Source organism: Saccopteryx bilineata, chromosome 1 (assembly GCF_036850765.1).
Source record: "Saccopteryx bilineata isolate mSacBil1 chromosome 1, mSacBil1_pri_phased_curated, whole genome shotgun sequence".
Lineage (NCBI taxonomy): Eukaryota > Metazoa > Chordata > Mammalia > Chiroptera > Emballonuridae > Saccopteryx > Saccopteryx bilineata.
Window position 1 is genome coordinate 297,691,663 of NC_089490.1, and position 21,100 is coordinate 297,712,762.

The 21,100-nt window shown below is 44.6% G+C and overlaps 1 protein-coding gene across 1 annotated transcript in view; it reads right to left on the minus strand.

The window, feature by feature from the left end:
* The window catches only part of ADAMTS12 (ADAM metallopeptidase with thrombospondin type 1 motif 12), a 228,973-nt gene that overhangs the window by 8,250 nt on the left and 199,623 nt on the right, over positions 1-21,100 (minus strand). Inside the window, exons 21-23 of the mRNA XM_066244268.1 lie at positions 12,356-12,532; positions 9,086-9,229; positions 5,037-5,196 (exon numbers count right to left, since the gene is read on the minus strand). Coding sequence (XP_066100365.1) covers positions 5,037-5,196; positions 9,086-9,229; positions 12,356-12,532 — 481 coding nt within the window. The remainder of the gene's footprint in view (positions 1-5,036; positions 5,197-9,085; positions 9,230-12,355; positions 12,533-21,100) is intronic.

Sequence of the window (21,100 nt, forward strand, 5' to 3'; positions counted from 1 at the left end):
GACCCATTTAACCCAGTTTTATTTGAAGATTGTATAAACCTGCAATAAGGCAGTTAGACACAATCTACATATAATTTAAAAATAACTAATAATAGTAGGCATGTTCAACCATGACTATGTTGCTCCTTCAATTATATAAACAAAATCAACACAACATAGAAGGATTCTTTTGCCTGAACATTTGGAGTGACATTGTTTAATAATATATATTTCAGGTGTACATTTTTACAATACGATATCTGTATATTCTATTGTGTGCCCAACACTCGAAATCTAGTCTTCTTTTGTCATTATATACTGCTCACAAAAATTAGGGGATATTTCTAAATGAATATGAAGTGATAAAATATCCCCTAATTTTTGTGAGCATAATTAAAAGATAGTTCAAAATGAATATGAAGCTATAAAATATCCCCTAATTTTAGTGAGCAGCATATATATCTTCCCCCTACTCCTCCCCTCTGAGAACTATCATTCTGTTGTCTGTATCTACAAGCTTTTGTTTTTCATTTATCTGTCACTTTTTAAAATAGACATTTTTCATCTGGCTTATTTCACTTAGCATAATACTCTCGAGATCCAACCATATTGTGGCAAATGGCAATATTTCGCCATTTTATGGCCTAGTACCCTGGTTGGCAAACTGCAGCTTGTGAGCCACATGTGGCTCTTTGGCCCCTTGAGTGTGGCTCTTCCATAAAATACCACGTGCAGGTGCTACCTTGATAAGGAATGTACCTACCTACATAGTTTAAGTTTTAAAAATTTGGCTCTCAAAAGAAATTTCTTTTTTTTTTTTTTTATAATTTTATTTTTTTAATGGGGTGACATCAATAAATCAGGATACATATATTCAAAGATAACAAGTCCAGGTTATCTTGTCGTTCAATTATGTTGCATACCCACCACCCAAAGTCAGATTGTCCTCTGTCACCTTCTATCTTGTTTTCTTTGTGCCCCTCCCCAACCCCTATCCCTCTCCCATTCCCCCCTCCCCCCCATAACCACCACACTCTTATCAATGTCTCTTAGTTTCACTATTATGTCCCACCTACGTATGGAATAATACAGTTCCTGTTTTTTTATGATTTACTTATTTCGCTTCGTATCATGTTATCAAGATCCCACCATTTTGCTGTAAATGTTCCGATGTCATCATTTCTTATGGCTGAGTAGTATTCCATAGTGTATATGTGCCACATCTTCTTTATCCAGTCATCTATTGATGGGCTTTTTGGTTGTTTCCATGTCTTGGCCACTGTGAACAATGCTGCAATAAACATGGGGCTGCATGTGTCTTTACGTATCAATGTTTCTGAGTTTTGGGGATATATACCCAGTAGAGGGATTGCTGGGTCATAAGGTAGTTCTATTTTCAGTTTTTTGAGGAACCACCATACTTTCTTCCATAACGGTTGTACTACTTTACATTCCCACCAACAGTGTATGAGGGTTCCTTTTTCTCCACAGCCTCTCCAACATTTGCTATTACCTGACTTGCTAATAACAGCTAATCGAACAGGTGTGAGGTGGTATCTCATTGCCGTTTTGATTTGCATTTCTCTAATAGCTAAAGAAGATGAGCATCTTTTCATATATCTGTTGGCCATTTGTATTTCTTCCTGGGAGAAGTGTCTATTCATATCCTCTTCCCATTTTTTTATTGGATTGTTTGTTTGTTTGTTGTTGAGTTTTATGAGTTCTTTGTATATTTTGAATATTAGGCCCTTATCTGAGCTGTTGTTTGAAAATATCATTTCCCATTTAGTTGGCTTTCTGTTTATTTTGTTATCAGTTTCTCTTGCTGAGCAAAAACTTCTTAGTCTGATGTAGTCCCATTCATTAATTTTTGCCTTCACTTCTCGTGCCATTGGAGTCAAATTCATAAAATGCTCTTTAAAACCCAGGTCCATGAGTTGAGTACCTATGTCTTCTTCTATGTACTTAATTGTTTCAGGTCTTATGTTTAGATCTTTGATCCATTTTGAGTTAATTTTTGTACAGGGGGAAAGACTGTAGTCCAGTTTCATTCCAAAAGAAATTTCAATCATTGTATTGTTGATATTTGGTTCTGTTGACTAATGAGTTGGCGACTATGGGCCTAGTAGTATTCCATTGTATATGCATATCACATTTTTTTAAAAAATCCATTCATTTAACAAAGGACACTTAGGTTATTACATGTCTTGGCTATTGTAAATAATGCTGCAATGAACATAGGGATACCTATATCTTTACAAATAAGTGTTTTCAATTTTTTCTGGTGGATAACCAGCAGAGAGATTGCTGGGTCATATGGCAGCACTATTCTTAATTTTTTCGAAAAACCTCCACACTGTTTTCCATAGTCACTACACCAATTTATATTCCCATCGGGCATGTACAAGGGTTCTATTTTCTCCACATCCTTCCCAACACTTATTTCTCATCTTTTTGATAATAGCCATTCTAACAAATGTGATGTAGTACCCCACTGTGGTTTTGATTTTTATTTCCCTTATAGCTAGTGATGTTGATGAGTATCTTTTCATATATCTGTTGGCCATCTGTATGTCTTCATGGGAGAGGTATCTGTTCAGGTCCTCTCCCCATTGTTTAATTGTTTGTGTTTTGGTCATTGAGTTAGGTTCTGCAGAAATAAACTCTGAGGTGCAAATTCATGTGCAACAGATTCATTAAGAAGGTGCACCCGGAGAAGACCATTCAGGGGATGGGGAAGCAAGACAGAAAAGGGAGGAATAAAAAGCACAGGCAGGCTGCCATCTCAGCCAGGTCCCACTTCAGCCTGGTCCCACAGGGGAGCCCTAGGGTGTAAGTTATGTCTTATTGGAAGTATCATCTTCAAATATCTTCTCCCATTCAGATGGTTGCCTTTTTTTTTTTAATTTGTATTTTTCTGAAGTTGGAAATGGGAAGGTAGTCAGACAGACTCCTGCATGTGCCCAACCGGGATCCACCTGGCCTGCCCACCTGGGGATGATGCTCTGCCCATCTGGGGCGCTGCTCTGTTGCAACCAGAACCATTCTAGCGCCTGAGGCAGAGGCCATAGAGCCATCTTCAGCGCCCAGGCCAACTTTGCTCCAATGGAGCCTTGGCTGTGGGAGGGGAAGAGATAGACAGAGAGGAAGAAGAGGGGGAGGGGTGGAGAAGCAGATGGGCACCTCTCCTGTATGCCCTGGCCGGGAATCGAACCCAGGACTCCTGCACGCCAGGCTGACGCTCTACCACCTAGCCAAACGGCCAGGGCCAGTTGCCCTTTTTTGTTGATGGTTACTATTGGTTTTACTTCTCTTGCCTTTGAGGTCAAGTTTACAAAACCCTTTCGAGATTAAGATCCATAGTTTTGTGTCTATCTTTTCTTCTTTGTATTTTATTGAATCAGGTCTTATATTCAAGTTTTTAGGACATTTGAATTAATTTTTATAGTTTTCTCAGCACCATTTACTGAGAGAGTTCTCTTTCTCCACTATATGCTTTTGGCTCCTGTGTCAAAAATTAGTGGCCCATATATGTGAGGATTTATTTTCAGGGATCTCTAGTCTGTCTCTTAGTTTGTGTGTTTGTTTTTCTGTCAATACCATACTGTTTTGGTTACTATAGTTTTGTAGTATAATTTGAAGTCAAGGAGTATGAGAACTCCCCCCCCCCCCAGAGGACTGCTTTAGCTATGCAGGGTCTTTTGTGGTTCCATACCAATTTGAAGATTTTTTTTTGTTCTACTTCAGTGAAAAATGCCACTAGGATTTTGATAGGTATTTTATTAAATCTGTACGTTGCTCTGAGTGTTATAGAATTTTTAACAATATCAATTCTACCAATCCATGAGCATTGATTATTTTTCCATTCCTTTGTGTCTTTGTCAATCTCTTTCAATAATACCTTGTAGTTTTCAGTATATGGGTCCTTCACCTTCTTTGTTAAGTTTATCCCAAAAGGAAAACCAAGGCTCAGAAAGTCAAGTCACTTGCCAAGGTCAGATAGAAAGAAAGTGGCTGCTATGGGACGTAAGCCCATTACTGTCCGATTCCAAAGCTGGGCTCTCTCCACCGCTGAGGGACTATGGCACATGGAGAGTGAAGAGGAGACCTATTGGGTACTCTGGCTCAGATTCACCCTGCTATATGATCACAAAAATGCATGTAATGTCCCCATGCTCAAGTTTAGCACTCTTAAATTGACTAAGGTGACCATATATCACTTAAATAGGGATGCTTTTTTAAAGTGAAAGTTGAATGTAGTAGACAGTAGTGATGTTCCACCACTCAGATCTCCCTCCTTGAATATTTTTTGTCCATTTTTATGTGTCACCCTCCTCTCCAAGTCCTACTGTCCCTTCTTTACTTTCCGAAACCCAGAGCCTCTAGCTCTTCCCATAGCCTACTGAAGCTGCTTTATTTCTCCACAAAGAGAGCCTTAAATGGCTGCAAATTCACTTCCCCCTAGGTAGCCGTTGGCCATTGGCAGAAGAGTGCGGGAGTTTCACAGTGCAGCTCCCTGGCTTCATGAGCAGACAACTGAGACTTAACTTACACCCTGCAGCCTTCCTGTGGGACCAGGCTGAAGTGAGGGCTGTGCCTGAGACGTAGCCTGGCTGTGCTGCCTCCCTTTTCTGTCTTGCTTCCCTGCCCCCAGAGTGGTCTTCCCTGGGAGCACCTTCTTAATGCTTCCCTTGCACACAACCCTGCATCTCAGAGTCTGTGTCTGTGGGACCTAAGACAGTGTGCTAGGCTGAGGCACTGGCGGGGTTCCTGAGAAAGGCAGGAGCATCTCCAAAAAGTCCTGGAGAAGTGGCTCTCATCTGTGTGGAATGACATTAGTGTGAATGCCCTTTAGGAAAAACAGATGAGACAGTCCCTCCAGGAATAAGTCAAATCTCACCAAGTCAGAGGGCTTCCTCCCAGGGATGCTGGCTGGCCTCTTCAGCAGTAAGATTCCTGGCTCAGGCAAGGGGATAAAAGTACCCCGAACTAGAGTCACAGGACAATTTATTTGTAAAAAGCTCCCCTCCCTTTGGTGAGCAAAGCCATTCACTCACCAGCACTCTTCCTGCAGGGTTGCTGGTTGCATTTTTGGAACTCGAGAGGTCTGCGTTCGCGATCACACAGGCATTGGTCTTGGTCTTCAGTTTTATTGTCCTCTGAGAAAACACAATGGACAGTCCTCTTCTGAAAGCCACCCCCACAGGAAGCAGTGCACTGAAAGAGAGGGAGGTGTGGAGGAAGTCATAATTCTGCCCCAGAATCACCGGGAGCTTCACAACACCTCCGATCCACTGTGGTCAAGTGAGAAAAGTCTCAATCGTCAGAAACGTTTTTGGAGTTACAGAATACAGGCACTACTCATTTGGAGATGTGAATTTAGGAAGCGTCGACATTATAGATTGTATGAACTCAATTTGGTTTAATTTACTATTGGGTTCTCTGGAGAATGTGTACAGAGGTTGAATTATGAGTTAAGTGAAGAAAAATTTCATATCTGGCCCTGGAGCCTCAGCAATACAGTTTCTCTGAGCTTGTTTTGATCTGTGGTTGGGAATCATATGTGAGGAAAGGGAGCAGAGCTACAAAGAAAGTGAGAGGAGGAAGAAAAGAAAAGTGGGGGCGGTCAACCATGGGGGGATGCAGAGAGAATGTGGACTGGACCGAGCTGGACCGTGTGCAGTCATGGCCATTCTAACAAAGAAGGTTCCACTGTAAGGTCATGATGTGCCACCTGCAAGCAGAAAGGAGAGTCACTGGCTTGTCAAAGCAGACTGACAAGGAGATTCCTGAGGATGTAAGAGAATGTGTCTGAATTGACTATATATATAGAAAAGAGGTAGGAGGGAGCAGAGGGCCTACTCAAAGAAATAACAGAAAACTCCCCATGCCTATGGAAAGAACTGGACTTTAGAAAAGACGAAGGGAACAGAACACGATTACATCAATGCAAAAAGATGTTCTCCAAGACATTTTATTCAAAGAATCAAAAATTAATGAAAAGAATACTCAAGACAGCCAGGGAAAATAAGACTAACCTACGAAGGAAACCTTATTAGATTATCACCTGACTTCTCCGCAGAACCATTACCTGCCAGGGGAGAGTGGAAGGGAATAGTCAAAATACTGAAAGAGAGGAACCATCAGCCAAGGACAATATATCCAGCAAAGATATTCTTAAGCTATGAAGGAGAAATAAAGGCTTTCCCAGGAAAACAAAAGCTGAGAGAATGTATCACTACAAGACCTGCCTTACAAGAATTGTTGAAAGGATATCTTATACTAGAAACAAAAAGACAAAAGGTACAAACTTTGGATTAAGATGACTAAGAGACAGAAGCAGGAAACTGCAAATCTACTTCAGAATGGGATATTAAACAATTACAATGATTAAAGAAGTAAAAAATGGGGTGGCATTTAAAAATAACTATAATTACTATAACTTGGTAATAAATGCACAACATAAAAAGATAACCTGTGACAAAAATATAATGAAAGAGGAGGAATAAAAGAGCTGAGAGTTTACAGGTGAATGATAAGATGTAATCAGAAAAAAAAGATGTCTAGGTCAGTGATTTATAAACAACCCAAATGTCCATCAACATTGAATGATTACTAAATTATGAATATTACTCAGAAAGAAAAAGAAATAAATTACTGATGCATCCCACAACATGGATACATCTCAAAATCATAACACTGAGAAAAGGAACCTATATTCAGAAAAACACATAGTTCTGGTCTATAGTGATAGAATTTCAATCAGGGGTTGCATGAGGCCTGTTTAGGGGGTGGGACCAAAACAGACTATAATGGATGGTAAGAACCTTTTGAGGTGATGGAAATGCCCTAAATGTTGATTGTGGCATTGGTTACACAGTATTACAAATTTATTGAAACTCATCAAATATATTTAAAATGGGTGAATATGACTGTATTCATAGTATACCACAATAAAATTTATTTAAAAAAATGCAAAATAAAGAAGAAAAAATGTCCTATTGCTTGTATAAGACATTTGAAAAAATCCTAATGGTAACTACAAAACTAAAATCCAGAGTTGAGGTACAAACATAAAGAGGACATAAAAAAAATCATAGAAAGTGGCTACACTAAAACAACAGAAAACCACAAGGGAAAATAAAGAATGGAGATACAGAGCAACTAGAAAACAAAAGGTAAACTGGCTGTATGTCCTCATATATCAATCTTCTTAAATGTAAAAGGACTGAACTCACCAATCAAAAGTCACAGATAGCAGGATAGATGAAAAAATAAGGACAATAACTGTGTGACTTCATTCAGATGCTGGATATAAAACCAAAAGTAACAAGCAAACAAACCAAGCACAAAACAAACTCACAGATGCAGACAACAGAATGCTGGTTACCAGAGGGAGAGGGAGGGGGCAGAGGGCGAGGGTGAAGGGGCCAAACACAGGTGGTGGGCGGAGGCTACACTTCAGGTGCTGAGCACACAATAGAGTACACAGACGTCATATTATAAGGTTGCACACCTGAAATTCATATAGTTATTAAACAATATTACTCCCATGAATGTAATTTTAAAAGAAAAAGTGTATGTTCCAGATAAAAGAACCTACATGTATGGAGAAAAATGATCAATAAGAATAACAATATAGTAAAAGCCAAAAGAAAATATAGTACATGCAGTGTTTCAATCGTTCACGGATGTGTAGGTGCAGCTACACAGCTATGAACAGTGAGAATTACTAAGCAGCATACAGCAACCTCACACTATCTGGAGCAGTATGTCTGGCAAAATACAGCACTGTCCTGTGTTATAATTATAATCATGAAAATACACTCACATAAGAACAAATTACTCTAAAAAATATTTATAGTTGAGGGGTCAGTGTGTCAGATCCTCTTGGCCCCCACTTCCTAGCCGGGCCTTTGATCTGTCCCAGGTGAGATGGTGTAACAGCTTCCTAGAAGCGCAGCCCACCAGCCTGCACCTCGTGCCCAACTTGTGTGTCTCTCATCTCCCAAGTCTGGGCTTTCTTGTTGCCAGTGAGACAGAAGACATGGTGCGAGCTGCCCCAGCGTGACTAACCCAGGACAATAAAGGGTACTAGCCATCTGAGGGGACACTTTTTACTCTATGCTGGGAGACGGGAGCCCATAGACTTCTCCCTTCTTCCTGCTTCTGGACAAAATGCCCTCATAGGCAGTAGTTCACACAGCTCTTGTAAGATCTTTCAGGAACAAGCCATCCACAGCTCCTGACACCGAGTGTGTTCAGGCTGGGAATGCACCACCTCACAGACTGTTCCCCAACTGACTTCCTTCCTTCCTTCCTCCCTTCCTTCCCTCCCCACTCCTTTTTCCTTTTTCCTCCTTCCCTTCCTTCCCTTCCTTCCTTCCTTCCTTCCTTTCTTCCTTCCCTCCCTCCTTCCCTCCTTATCTATCTATCTATCTATCTATCTATCTATCTATCTATCTATCATCACATCTGCTTCCCTGGCACTGTATTTCCTGATAAAGTGATCAATTTTACCTCATGACCTTACTTTCTAGAGAATCCAGAATAAGACGAAGTCAGAGTGATGGCTGAATCTGTCTATGGAAGAATTTTGTTAATTTTCAATCACTGATTATTTTAATTTATACAATAAACTTTGCATAATAATAAATCTCCCTCATTTACAGTTTAGTTACTTTATTTGTCTCTCCATCAAACTGGTTGGCCGCCTGCAAACAGGCCTGGGGCACGACAAGAGGCCTGGGACTCACGACTTCAGGGCATGCGCCATTCCCACTTGCTCTAAGAAAAGCCAGAGGATCTAGAACTTTAGGCCCCACATGGCCTTTCTACAGGCTTTGGAATAATTTTGGTATTTGACCTTTTATCTTTGAAAGTCTTTGATCTTTTTCTCTTCTAAACTCAAGACAGTAAACATTGACCACCATGTCAGCAATGGGTCAACTTGAGCGGACTTAGTAGTGTATTAGGTAGCAGAAGAACGCCGGAACAGAACTACATAGAAATGTACTATAAATCAACGGATACACTGAATGTTTACAATGAACGTATAGCACTTTTGAAAAGAAAATCAATTGAAGAGAACATGACTGACTCTTACCAGGTCCCAGGTCCCAGTGGCCCAGTGACAACAGGGGTGCTCGTTGCAGGGTGCAGTAGTCACGGGCCTTTCAGTCCAATCACAGAGGCCTCTCGGACAAGTCACCACTCTCTCCTGCACCCCGCCTCCACAGGACCTGGAACACTGATACACAACAGGGACAGGTTAGGTAGAAGTCACATGGCGACAGCGGCAGTGATAAGGGAAGGACTTTTTACTATCATTTTAGTTGCGCAGCGTTAGCAAGAACATCGGTATCTATACCGGAATCCGCAGCGTCCACCACAGGTTCTGACAACGAGCACTCAGTCGTTTCCGACAACAGTGGGGAATCAAAGAGAAGGGAAAGATTAATAAAGGGGATTCTGAGAATAAGAGGAGGAGAAAAAACAGAAGGTGCCAAATAGTTCAAATTAATATGTCAAACAGAAGGAATTTTGGTTAAAAGTCTAAAGGAGTCGTCATTCCGGAACGGACACTGTTCTCTGCCTTTACCCTCTGGCACCAGTGTCTAGAAACCAAAATGTAAAATATAGATGTTTTCAGGCTCCGACAGCCTAAACAGGGAGCACACACATTTGCAATACAGTGGTGTTCCTCTCCTGTGGAAAGGGGATTCCGTCTTCCTTTCCTACTGCGGGAAGCTGAGAATGAAGCTTGTCCGTCTTCTGAACAGGGCAACGGGCAGGTTTGCCCAGACTCTGGTGCACTGGCTGCAATGCTCACAAAATACACCTGGCATGACAGGTGGACTCCTGAAGGGATACAGTTCTAAAACGTGTCTAGTTCTGCTAAAATAATTTTATAAGATATATCGTCTCATCTTCCTGGCGTTTCTAGGAGGAGATTAAATCACCAAGAATCTTTGAAAAGCACTTTGAGTCCTTTGAAAAACCTTAATTATGGCATTATAACAACAAAATTATGCCAGGCATTCTGTGTGTAGTGGCACCATAAAAAAAAACAGAGATTATATACAGTCAACCCTTTTTGCTCAATAAAATAACTTATCTGTTGCTTTCACAAAATTCCAACTTTGAGAGTCAACATGGACTTTTTCCCATTTATTCACTCTGCCTTTAACTATATAAAGGGAGACAGAGGGAAATCCTACATTTGGGGTCCTTGTGTACAGGCAGTCCCTAGGTTACAAATGAGATAGGTTCTGTAGGTTTGACAATGTTTAAGAATTTATATGCACAGAAAGGTAAAAATAAATACTATGCTAAGACAAACATCTAAGTTGAATTTAATAGGTAAATGTACTTGTTCCAACTTACAAATTCAACTTAAGAACAAAGGCACAGAACCTATCCCATACATCATCACCGAGAAACTGCCTGTGTACATACACGTGTGCACAGAGATTCAAGACCACCTGGTCAAGTAATCTCCAGGAAACAGAGAGGAAGAATACATAAACCAGTGGTCCTTGAAGTGTGGTCCCCAAACCAGCAGTATCTGGGTACTTGTTAGAAATGCACAATTTCATGCCCCACCCCAGACCTCTGAATTGGAGACTCTAGAGGTGGTCCAGACCTCTGAAGCATGCTGAAGTTTGAGGCCCATCGGAGAGCAGAGACATTCCTACAGCTGAAATGCATCTTTCATGCAAGCATTCTGGGCTGGCTGGCATCCACTAAAGGGGCCCAGGACATTCCCATGTGGCATTAGAGAGTGTGTGTAGACAGAGCAGCATCATGATAGCTCAGGGAAAGCAGCTAAACATGTCTGGCCCAGAATGCCTTCAAGGGTATACCCAATTATATTTGCATTTTCCATCTCCACTGCTTGGAGCCTCAGAGGGAAGACTTACAATTCTGTGGTGTACTCAGAACAGAGAAAGGGGACTGGTAGGATTCCTTCAGGGAACAATGCTCCAGGAATGGGCTCAGGATTGGGACCCCCAGAAGCATAATGAACACATCTTTCTCATTACTGGAGAGCAGATACAATTGCTCATCTTTGATAACCTGCAAATGCCATTTCTCTGACCAGACAATCTAAGCTCCTCTGAAAATTCCAGGCTTCTGAGGTTTCAGGCTCAGCATATATAAGAGCCCTGAGCCCAGAGCATGGGAACAGCCAGCACTTCATGTTCTCCAGAGCTGGGCAGGGGAAGGAGAAAGAGGGGAGAATGGTGGCTGCTGCCCCAGAGGACACCAGGTATTGGCCCAGAGGGTTAGAAATCAACATGGCTGCTTGGCCCAGGAGACAGTAAGCAGCTAGGGGATGAGTCTTTCACAGTTTGACCTGAACTCTTATCTCCTACAGCTGTGGCACTCTACTTCCCCTTCCCTGGCGCATGGAGGCTCCCCCCCCCCCAAATCATTCTTAATTCACTCTTTTCTCTCAGTTCACTCTTTGCTCAGTGCCCACTGGGCTCAGGTCTGCAGTAGAAAGAGTACAGGGGTTGGAGTCTGCCATAGGCTTGAAATAGTGCTTCACCAATTTATTTCCTAGTTGTGTGACCTCATGTAAGCATCTTAACCTTGAGTCTCAATGTCTTCACCAACAAGATGGAATTAATAAGGCCTATATCCAGGCCGTTGGGAGAATTAAACCAAGTATTGCAGGTTAAATGCCTAGCTCATGGACACTCTCAAAATACCCTGGGTTCTCCTTTCTCTTTTTGCCACCATGCCTGGATGTGTTGGCAGCAGTACTTTTATCTACAGAGGTAATTGCCTATTGGCCAATAATCATCATACTTCACTAAAGAACTGTAACCTGTTTTCATACATATGCTGAAGTAGGACAAAGACCCAGCGGACACAAAACGGAGGACATGGACACATGGATGGACAGACAACACACACACACACACACCAGCAGCACCTTTTTATTCGTGCAGTGATCTGGTCATTAACTCAGAGGTGGAACTCTAAAATACACTGTGTGGGGGTACGCTGTGTGTGGGAAGGCTCTGACCACTTTCCCAGCTGACGGCAGAAGCCCGGGCAAGGCATGTAGGCTCTGACCCGAATGGCTTCACCAAAGTGGTCCGTGCAGGTTGTCCCTGCAGGAACCCCAACCCCTGCATATCCGCTGGGAGACTAAGTTCTAATAAAAACACGGACCTCAAGTTGTTGACCCGGTCAGCGTACCCCCCCCACACACACACACACAGTGCTGGGTCACTGAATGGAGGCCAGTCACTGGCACGATGCAAGTCCTGCCTGACCACACTCGCACAGACCTCACGCCGGCCTGACCAGTATGGATGGCACGATAGGGGCTGTACTGGTCCCAGGGCCCCACCCACCATACCTGGCTCCAGGGCTCCGCCCACCACTGCCCACAGGGCTCCTCATTACAGCGCATGCTCAGCGGCGGAGGGGCGCCGGCTAGGAACTGGCAGTGGAAGGGCCGCAGGCTCCGGTGCTCCTGGCTGTCCATGCACTGTGTCTCCCGGACGCGGAAGCCCCCGCTGCAGTTCCTGGAGCACTGTGTGGGGAGAGAGAATGGGGGACAGCTGAGTCCTGGTGGCAGGCCTTCTGTTCCCCATGCCCAGGCGGTTTCCCAGAGCACTAGACAGTCCAGGCTGGGAGTCACGTGGAGGGAGGGTTCTAGTTGAAGGGAAGTGGCTTCCTGCACATGTCTAGAGGAGGGGTCACTCAAGCAGCCCCCAGACACGGGGCTCCCAATATCAAAGACCGCAGGTCTGGAAGTGTGAGGGTTTGACGTCTGACAGGCCTGGACAGGCCGCCCAGGTCCTCACTTGATTGTCGTGAGCTCCAGGCATGTCTCAGAAACACCCTGAGCCTCAGATGTCTTCCCTGTCAAGTGGGATGACAACTGTTAACTCATGGGCATGTTAAGGTTATATATATAGGCCCTGGGGTTGGGGTCCCTGCTGTCCCAGAGTGTGTCTCAGTGGGCACCCGTTCCCTCTGATGTCTGCCCAGCCACCTCCATCTCTCCCTCAAGACCCCGCCACAAACCCGTCTCTCCATGACTCTGAACACAAGATAGGTTATACCTGCTCAAGAGGTGCTCCTCGGTGAGGGAAAGAAATTGAGTAATTGCTCAGTGGTTTGGATAACCAGACTGAGCAAACCCTGTCCTTGTCCCCGCCACATCCTTCCTCCATCACAGAGTTTTCTCAGCACATGCCCACAGAAAGCTGTGACAAGGGCCTCCTCACTCCCCTTTCTCACGTGCCTGCCTCTGGCTAGCAGCCCCGCCCTCCTGCTCTGTCTCAGGAAAGGGCAGGGTTCGCCTGCAGACTGCTAACTCCTTAAGATCATAAAAAACACGGATACGTCACAGCCACCTACAATCAGAGTTCATGTGGCTTATTCTGGAGGGCTTCTGTTTACTCTTGGACTTGGTTGTATCTTCTTTGACCATCACTCGAGCTGCTAAAACTTGGTCTCCAGTCTGCTTAGAACGCTACTGCCTGCTGGACTCCTTCAGCTTGTCTTGCCTCTGTGTCCTTGTTCTCGTGACCAGTCCCAGCCTGGCCTGTCTTGTCACTGCCCACATTCAGACGGGGACCCAGGCAGCTGAGATAGAGGCAGACCCTGTGCTTCTCTGCCTTTCTCCCCTTGGTTTTCCCTGAGTTAACAGTGTGTCTTTGTGGTCCTATGTCCTCAATGTTTCTCCTTCCACCCTTCTCATTACCCACCAGACACTGCTCTTTCTTTAGGCCTCAGCTTAAATGTCACCTCCTCAGAGAAGCCTTCCCTGAATACCATATCCTAAGGAAGCTCTCCCTCTCCTTTACCTAAGACCCGTCCAGTTTCTAACCCAGGGCCAGGAAACATAGAACAACTTTTATCTATTCTGTCCATCCTTTCTGTTTTACTCTCACCGCATGGAGTTGGAAGCCTATCTGCCCTGGTCACCACTGTGTCCCGAGCACTTAGTATGGTGCCAGGCACAGCAGAGATGGTCTGTGCAGACTTTCCAAGTGAATATATGAATTCAGAGGAAAGGGTGACCGGGTCAGGCTCCTGGTTACCACAGGGGTAAAGAACATCTTTTTCCCCTCTTAATCCTCTCATCAATTATTTCATTGCATTCTTGGCTGAGAAAATACACCCCCCTCCATCCCCCAAAAGCGTGTCCATTGTTGCAAGGTATGTTTTCATGCAGCCTCCTCTCTACTTGGTTAAAAATCCTGCTCTTTCTGGCCATGGTGGAATAGTCATAATTATAGGGTTGTAGTTGGGGAAAAAAACTTCCTCATAACCTTTCAATAGAGGTAGATCCCCAAATACCACGCCCCTTCCTCGGCCACCTGGCAAGAATGCACCACGTCACCTGACTTTGATCTTTGGGCTACAACCTGGAAAGATGTGACCCATGTGTAAGGGGGCAGATTGGTGCTCTAACACTTCCATAAACCAAGTGTGTTTTGCTTCTCAGAAAAAACCAACACTTGAGAAACAGCCTTCAAAAGAAATGAAACATTTCATCTTCCTGCCATGCTGCAAGTACACAGGGAGAAAAGTAACTGCCAACTTAAAATCAGCCACAGAAGTCATGAGGAAGCATGCTAGTAATTTCCACACAAAGCAGCCATTTGTCTCACAAAACAGACTTCTGGAAAGTAGCACATGGTTAAAGCAAGAAGTCTCTTTGTTAGGAAAAGGGAATTTTACAAGACAGAAGTATAAAATGGCAGTTTCTTTTTTTCTTTTATTGTTTATTTTATTGATTTTAGAGAGAGGAAGGAAGAGAGAGGAAAGGAGAGAGAGGGAGAGACAGGAACATCAAGCTCTTCCTGTATGTGCCCTGACTGGGGATCAAACCAGTAATCTCTGTGCTTTGGGACAGTGCTGCAAACAACTGAGCTGTCTGACCAGGGCGAGGTCTATTTTCTTATTTTCCATTTGTTGCTGTAATCTGACATTTCTAAATTGAATTTCCTAAGAAGCATTACCCTTTTGTCAAAGAAGGGATTCCCATTCAATGAAAAATGAAGTATATTAATGTGCTGACCTAAATAATAAGTTAAGACACGCACTAAAACTATGCCTTTTCTACTTCGTTTTCAAAGTGGCCTCTGATTCAGGTGGCAGGAGGGAAGCGGCAGGGTGTGATCACTAATCCTTCCCTCTGTGTGCTGAAGGCCAACAGTTATGTTCATTTTCTTATTGCCCTGCAGGAAGGTCATTTGTATTCATGTTCTCCTAACCTGTGGACCAGACTGAAGACAGCAGCCAGACCAACCAGAAGAGGAACACTGGCTACTGCCCCGTTGTGACCAGAGGCCTGCCTAGTCGTTTTCCAGTTACCACAGCAGTTTAATTGATAGAATCTGCAAACCAGATTGAGTTAGAATGAAACACCCTTAGCTTACTGTGGAGCCCCTGGCAGAGATAAAGTGAAATCACAACAGTTTCTCCCTTGTTTTGTTTTTGATTTATGAAACTCATACAGTGAAACTAAAAACAGGGCCAGGAGGGCGGGAGCCTGCAGCATCTCCCTAATACCAAGTGGCTACTACATCACTGTAGACCAGTCACATTTCTCCAGTGGAATTAGGAGCACAAACTAGGTGATTAAACTATTCCAACATTCTAGAGTGGTGTAAGTGTTTGGGATGACTAGATTTGTACTCTGCTTTGATTTCAAAACATGTTCTTGCTCTCTGATTTTCATGCCAAATACTAAACCAGGATACAGAAAGAATTCTTTTCTGCTCCTTACACAAAACAGATTCCTCAGACCCTTAAGATCAGATAATACATTCCAACAATTCTAAGTTGAACAGCACAAAATTCATCCTTCCCTCTCTTTTCCTCCCATACCAGTCCCACATCCCTTCCTCCCAGTTATTGGGCACCTGTTATATTCCAGACTCTGAACCCCAATCCAGCAGCAGGAAAAAGTGACATAAATGAGTAGAATAAAGGTTTTATGTCATAAGTTGTCCATGACCCAGTGAGGATACAAAGGAGGAAGTGGCCCAGTTCACAGAAGAGGTTGTGAAAGGCTTGAATGAGGGAGCCGAGGCTTGAGCTGACTCATAGAAGATGAGTAGAGGCTCCCTTGACCTTGAGCTGGTGAAATAGGGCGGGGACACTCATGGTGGGGAGAATAGCACCTCCATGGGCACAGTGCTGTGAAACAAGGCTTGCTCAGGAACAGCGAGTGCTCAGAAAACAAGAGCAGACAGTCGGAGTGGACAATGAGGGAGGGGCCAGAGCCACTGTGGAGGGCCTCCCAGTCTGGACCTCAGTCCTCAGCTCGAGAGTTCTTGGGTTCATGCTTCTGATGGTCCCAAAGGCTTCTACTCAATTGCCATTCCTATTTAGGGATTCCTTATGCTGAAACTCTCAGGGGTGTCAAGAGAGGGCAACAGTTTATACAACAAATTATATCAAGAGTAAAATTAATGCAGTGGTTTTCAGTAGATGACCCACCTTCCTACAGCTCAGTTTTTGCTTTTTGAGGACAGAAGCTCCCCTAGACCACATAATTCTATGCTTTGGCTTTTGCACATTGGACTTTAATATATACATACATTGGGGACGGTATTTATTAAGACAGCAGTTCTTTCCCTACTTGATTCAGTGTTAAAAAATCACATCTAAAAAAATGTAGTACTGCCATCAACAATCTGTAAGATCCAAGAAACATGGAGACAAGAAGTAGAATCAGCCTGACCAGGCGGTGGCGCAGTGGATAGAGCGTTGAACTGGGATGTGGAAGACCCAGGTTCAAGACCCCGAGGTCGCCAGTTTGAGCGCGGGCTCATCTGGTTTGAGCAAAGCTCACCGGCTTAGACCCAAGGTCGCTGGCTTGTGCAAGGGGTTACTCGGTCTGCTGTAGCTCCACGGTCAAGGCACATATGAGAAAGCAATCAATAAACAACTAAGGTGTCACAACAAAAAACTAATGATTGATGCTTCTCATCTCTCTCCATTCCTGTCTGTCTGTCCCTGTCTATCCCTCTCTCTGATTCTCTCTCTGTAAAAAAAAAAAAAAAAAAAAAATTATTAAAAGAGAGTAGAATCAGACAAAGATTAGCAATATATGCAAACATATTGGCTAATATACAAAACCCAGGGTCATAGGAAAGGCTGCCACTTTCTCTTATTTTCCAGCAAAGCTACAGGTAGTCAAGGACCACTAAGACAAAGCTGCATCATTGCCTAGGTGGGAAGACAGAGCACTGCAAGAAAAAAATGTAAAAGCTATTTTTAATTCATTTCAGAAATAAGATCTTTTAAGAGTTAACTATGAAAAAGGCAGTGTTCATTCTCAAAAAGATAATAAAGGCATCAAGTTGCCAGTTTAAAAAACTTTAGAAGGTGCAGGCAAAACATCCCATCAGGAAGTGTGGGAGCTGTGGGTGACGCATGGCTTTGGTGTCAAAACAGGTTGAGGGATGTTCGAGCCAGCCTGTCACTTACAGCACTTCCTCCATCACAAGAAGCACTTTTCTCATGCAAATTTTTACACTCTGAAATTGCCACGTGTATTAAACTGATGTACATCCTTATCGTGTAGTGTTTCCTTTCTTTGTGAAAAGCTGTAAGGAAATTGAAGATGAGTTCCCAGGTGATAATTTCTTGGAACTGAGAGCATTCAGTACCAGCCGCATGATCAAGTGTTTGTGATGTAAACACTCCAAGCTCTTGTCTCCTCAGTGGGAATGATAAAGAAGGTTCTGTATCAGATGGAAATTAAATTGTTTATCTAAAGCTCTGTGCAATGTTAGGCACATGGTGGCACTTCTCCAAAGTTTGTGGGCACTTTGAGCACCTTGTCTGCCTAGGACTGGGGAGCAGACACCTGCTTAAGCCAGTCACTCGGTCGATAGGTCTTAACTCCACTGTCACTTGTCCATAGGCCTCTGTCCCTGGACACCAGAGGTCAGCAAATACATAAGAAGCAGTCCTATCCTTTACCTAGAGTTCAGAGTTGGCCCAGGGTTTCATGTGAACAGTCTTTTACCATTTACAAAGTTGTTTCACAATCATCCTGTCTTTTGATCTTACAGCAGCTCTGTGAGGTAAGTAGAGGCAATATTCGCCACTTCATTTCGCAGAGGTGAGCAAACTAAAGCTCCCAGGAGGTTAGGTGAATGGACTAGTGTCACATGCTGGCTAGTGACAGAGTAGGAGCACCAACCCGGACGAGTCTGATACCCAACCCAGAGCTGCTCTGTGATTCAATTCTGCAGAACTACTTTTTCCCAAGTATGGCTCTGGGACCAGCCTGAGGACTACGACCTTGAGCTGGTCCCAGACATTATGCATCAAGAGGGAACAAGGCATTCTAAAAAGCTACTTCTACACATTGTAAAGCTAGAGATCTGAATATGTGGTCTCATTCTGCTGTCACACACGAGAAAATGCCCACAGCAGTTGTATCGGGCTGCAGCAAGGTCACGAGTGGTGCTAGAGACACAAGCCAGTAAAGCAAGTGCAATTCAGACAGCAGCCACTGTGGGGAGCCATGGTGAGGAACCCGGAGCCCTGGGTGTGACAGCTGTGGGTTCCGTGATGCAGCTGTATACCCTGTGGTCCTAGAGAATTAAAGTGTCTCTGGAGCAGGCGTGGAGACCGGTGGGATAATGGAGAAGATCCAAGGGGAAATTAGCCTTCTTCCCTCTGAGAAAGGATCTGTAATAAGGCAAACTCATCAACTTGGCAGAATCTAAACCCTCTGGATATTTAAAGGCAAAACCAGGGGTCTGCTTTCCTACTCTAGATTTTGAGGGTTTGCCTGAGTGAGCTTAAAGGTCCTGATGGACAAGTGAAACTAAGAAGGCCCTCAAATCTTTCCCAGTGCGTGATCTGGACGGCAGACATCCTTATGACTTCAAAATGGAGTCTCTCTTCATCATTGAAACTTAAGATAAAACCTAAACCAACATCTCCAGGTCAAAACAGAAGCCATGACCGCAATATCCGTAATGATAGTCATAAAAAACACTAACGTTAGCACAATTGACTATTAGTCATTAAATAGTGTCTCTGACGTGAGGCTTATCTATTAAACTGGCAGGAGAGATATTTTCTTTACTGAAAGGACTGTGTAGCTCTGAGGATTAGATTTTAGCTGTGGTGGCGACCACAGAACTTGGCTGTGTCAGAGACATCTTCTGCAGGAGCACTAGGAGTATTCCTGGGGATGACCTGCCACCCTCCCAGCCATGGGGAGAGGGGACCCAGAGGCAGGGAGGGGCTGTGTCTGCCAACCTGGGCTTTCCTTAGGGGAATGGCCCCAGAGAAGAGGCTCCAGATCTCTCATCCAAGGTTTTACAGCAGCTAGAATTCCTAGGATTTTAACGGGAGTGACCTTTTCAACGTGTGAGCTACTTCACGCCTCTGTCCTTTTTATGAGCCGTGCAACTTCCACGGGAAGGATTGGTCCCAGTGCTGGGAAAGTGGACCTTTAGGACTCGCTCAGAGATAGAAGATGTTTCCTGAGATTTTCCTGGATGTGGAAGAGAATTTATAGCCAGGTGTTTAAGACCTGGTTGGATGCCGAGTTTGTTATGAGTCGGCAGAGGGAGAAACCATAGCAGCATCCATCCCTGAAAGAAGGGAGGGATGCAGACAGGGCAAGGGCAAGGGTGGCTGGCGGGCGGCAAAGAACAGCCGAGTCACCTTTTAAGACCAGAGCGTCACTCTGGGAAAAGCTCAAGCAGACAGAGGACATTCCATGCTCCTGTCGGCCAGGTAAGTCTGCCAGGGGAACTGGACATGTCCAATGGACACCTTGTAGCGCTGCCTGTCGGGGACACCAGCTTTCCACTAACGGAAGGAGCTAAGGGCTGATGAGCACGCCAGCCTCCCCAAACTTCTGGTCGCTCCTTCTTTTCTCTTCTGTTCAGGCTGTCAAGAGAAACAGGTTCCCCAGAGAGAAGACAGGGGCCTATGGGGCATACCAGGGTTGGGTGTGCTTGGCAAACAGGTTTACACATGGCCCCTATCTCTGTACCTCCGCCTGCCAGGTGGCTCTCCCCGCACTGCTGGCCAGCGTCTCCCAGCTCAGGTGTCTGCAGCCCAGGGCTGGCTCAGCCCATCCAGGGGACAGGCCGGTGGGGCCTGGTTAGCCCCTCAAGCACCACGGCTGGCTGATCCTAAAACCTGATGCAGCCTTTACAAGAACCATACAGACAGCACAACAAAGGGCGCGACCACAGCCCCACTGGCAAAGACAATACAATCCCAAACAGGTTGGTGCAGGAAGTACACTTTTTTTTTTTTTTTGTATTTTTCTGAAGCTGGAAACGGGGAGAGACAGTCAGACAGACTCCCGCATGCGCCCCACCGGGATCCACCCGGCACGCCCACCAGGGGTGAGGCTCTGCCCACCAGGGGGCTATGCTCTGCAGAGACCAGAGCCACTCCAGCGCCTGGGGCAAAGAAAGGCCAAGGAGCCATCCCCAGCACCCGGGCCATCCCTGCTCCAATGGAGCCTCGGCTGCGGGAGGGGAAGAGAGAGACAGAGAGGAAGGAGGGGTGGAGAAGCAAATGGGCGCTTCTCTTATGTGCCCCGGCCGGGAATCGAACCCGGGTCCCCTGCACGCCAGGCCGATGCTCTATCGCTGAGCCAACCGGCCAGGGCCAGAAGTACACTTTTAAAGACAGATTCTTCTTTATGGCTCAGCTTTCTTTCCATTTTGAGTCTGGCGGATTCAACATGATACATGCTTTGTGAGCGGCCGCAGAGCCATGATTTAATGATGCATGTGATGATGTGCGATTATTAAGTTTAATGCTAAATGTGAGTCATTTAGAAATAGTGTTGCATGCTTGACAAGCAATGAAGTACGTAAAATTTAACAGTTTATCTGGTAAGAAATATAACAGGCAGATAAAAACACGTGGGTTAATAAACACTCTGAACTTTTCTGAAGGCTACTGTACACAAGAGTGGCCTACAGTGATGCCTATGGCTTACTCATCCACTATTTTATTAGAGAAATGAGGCAGAGGGGAGGAGAGAGATCCACTTTTTCTGGAAACGCTTATATAAGATCCCCCCACTTCCCTCATCCCCTCTTCCCCACCCCCACCCCCCCCCACACACACGCACGCACGC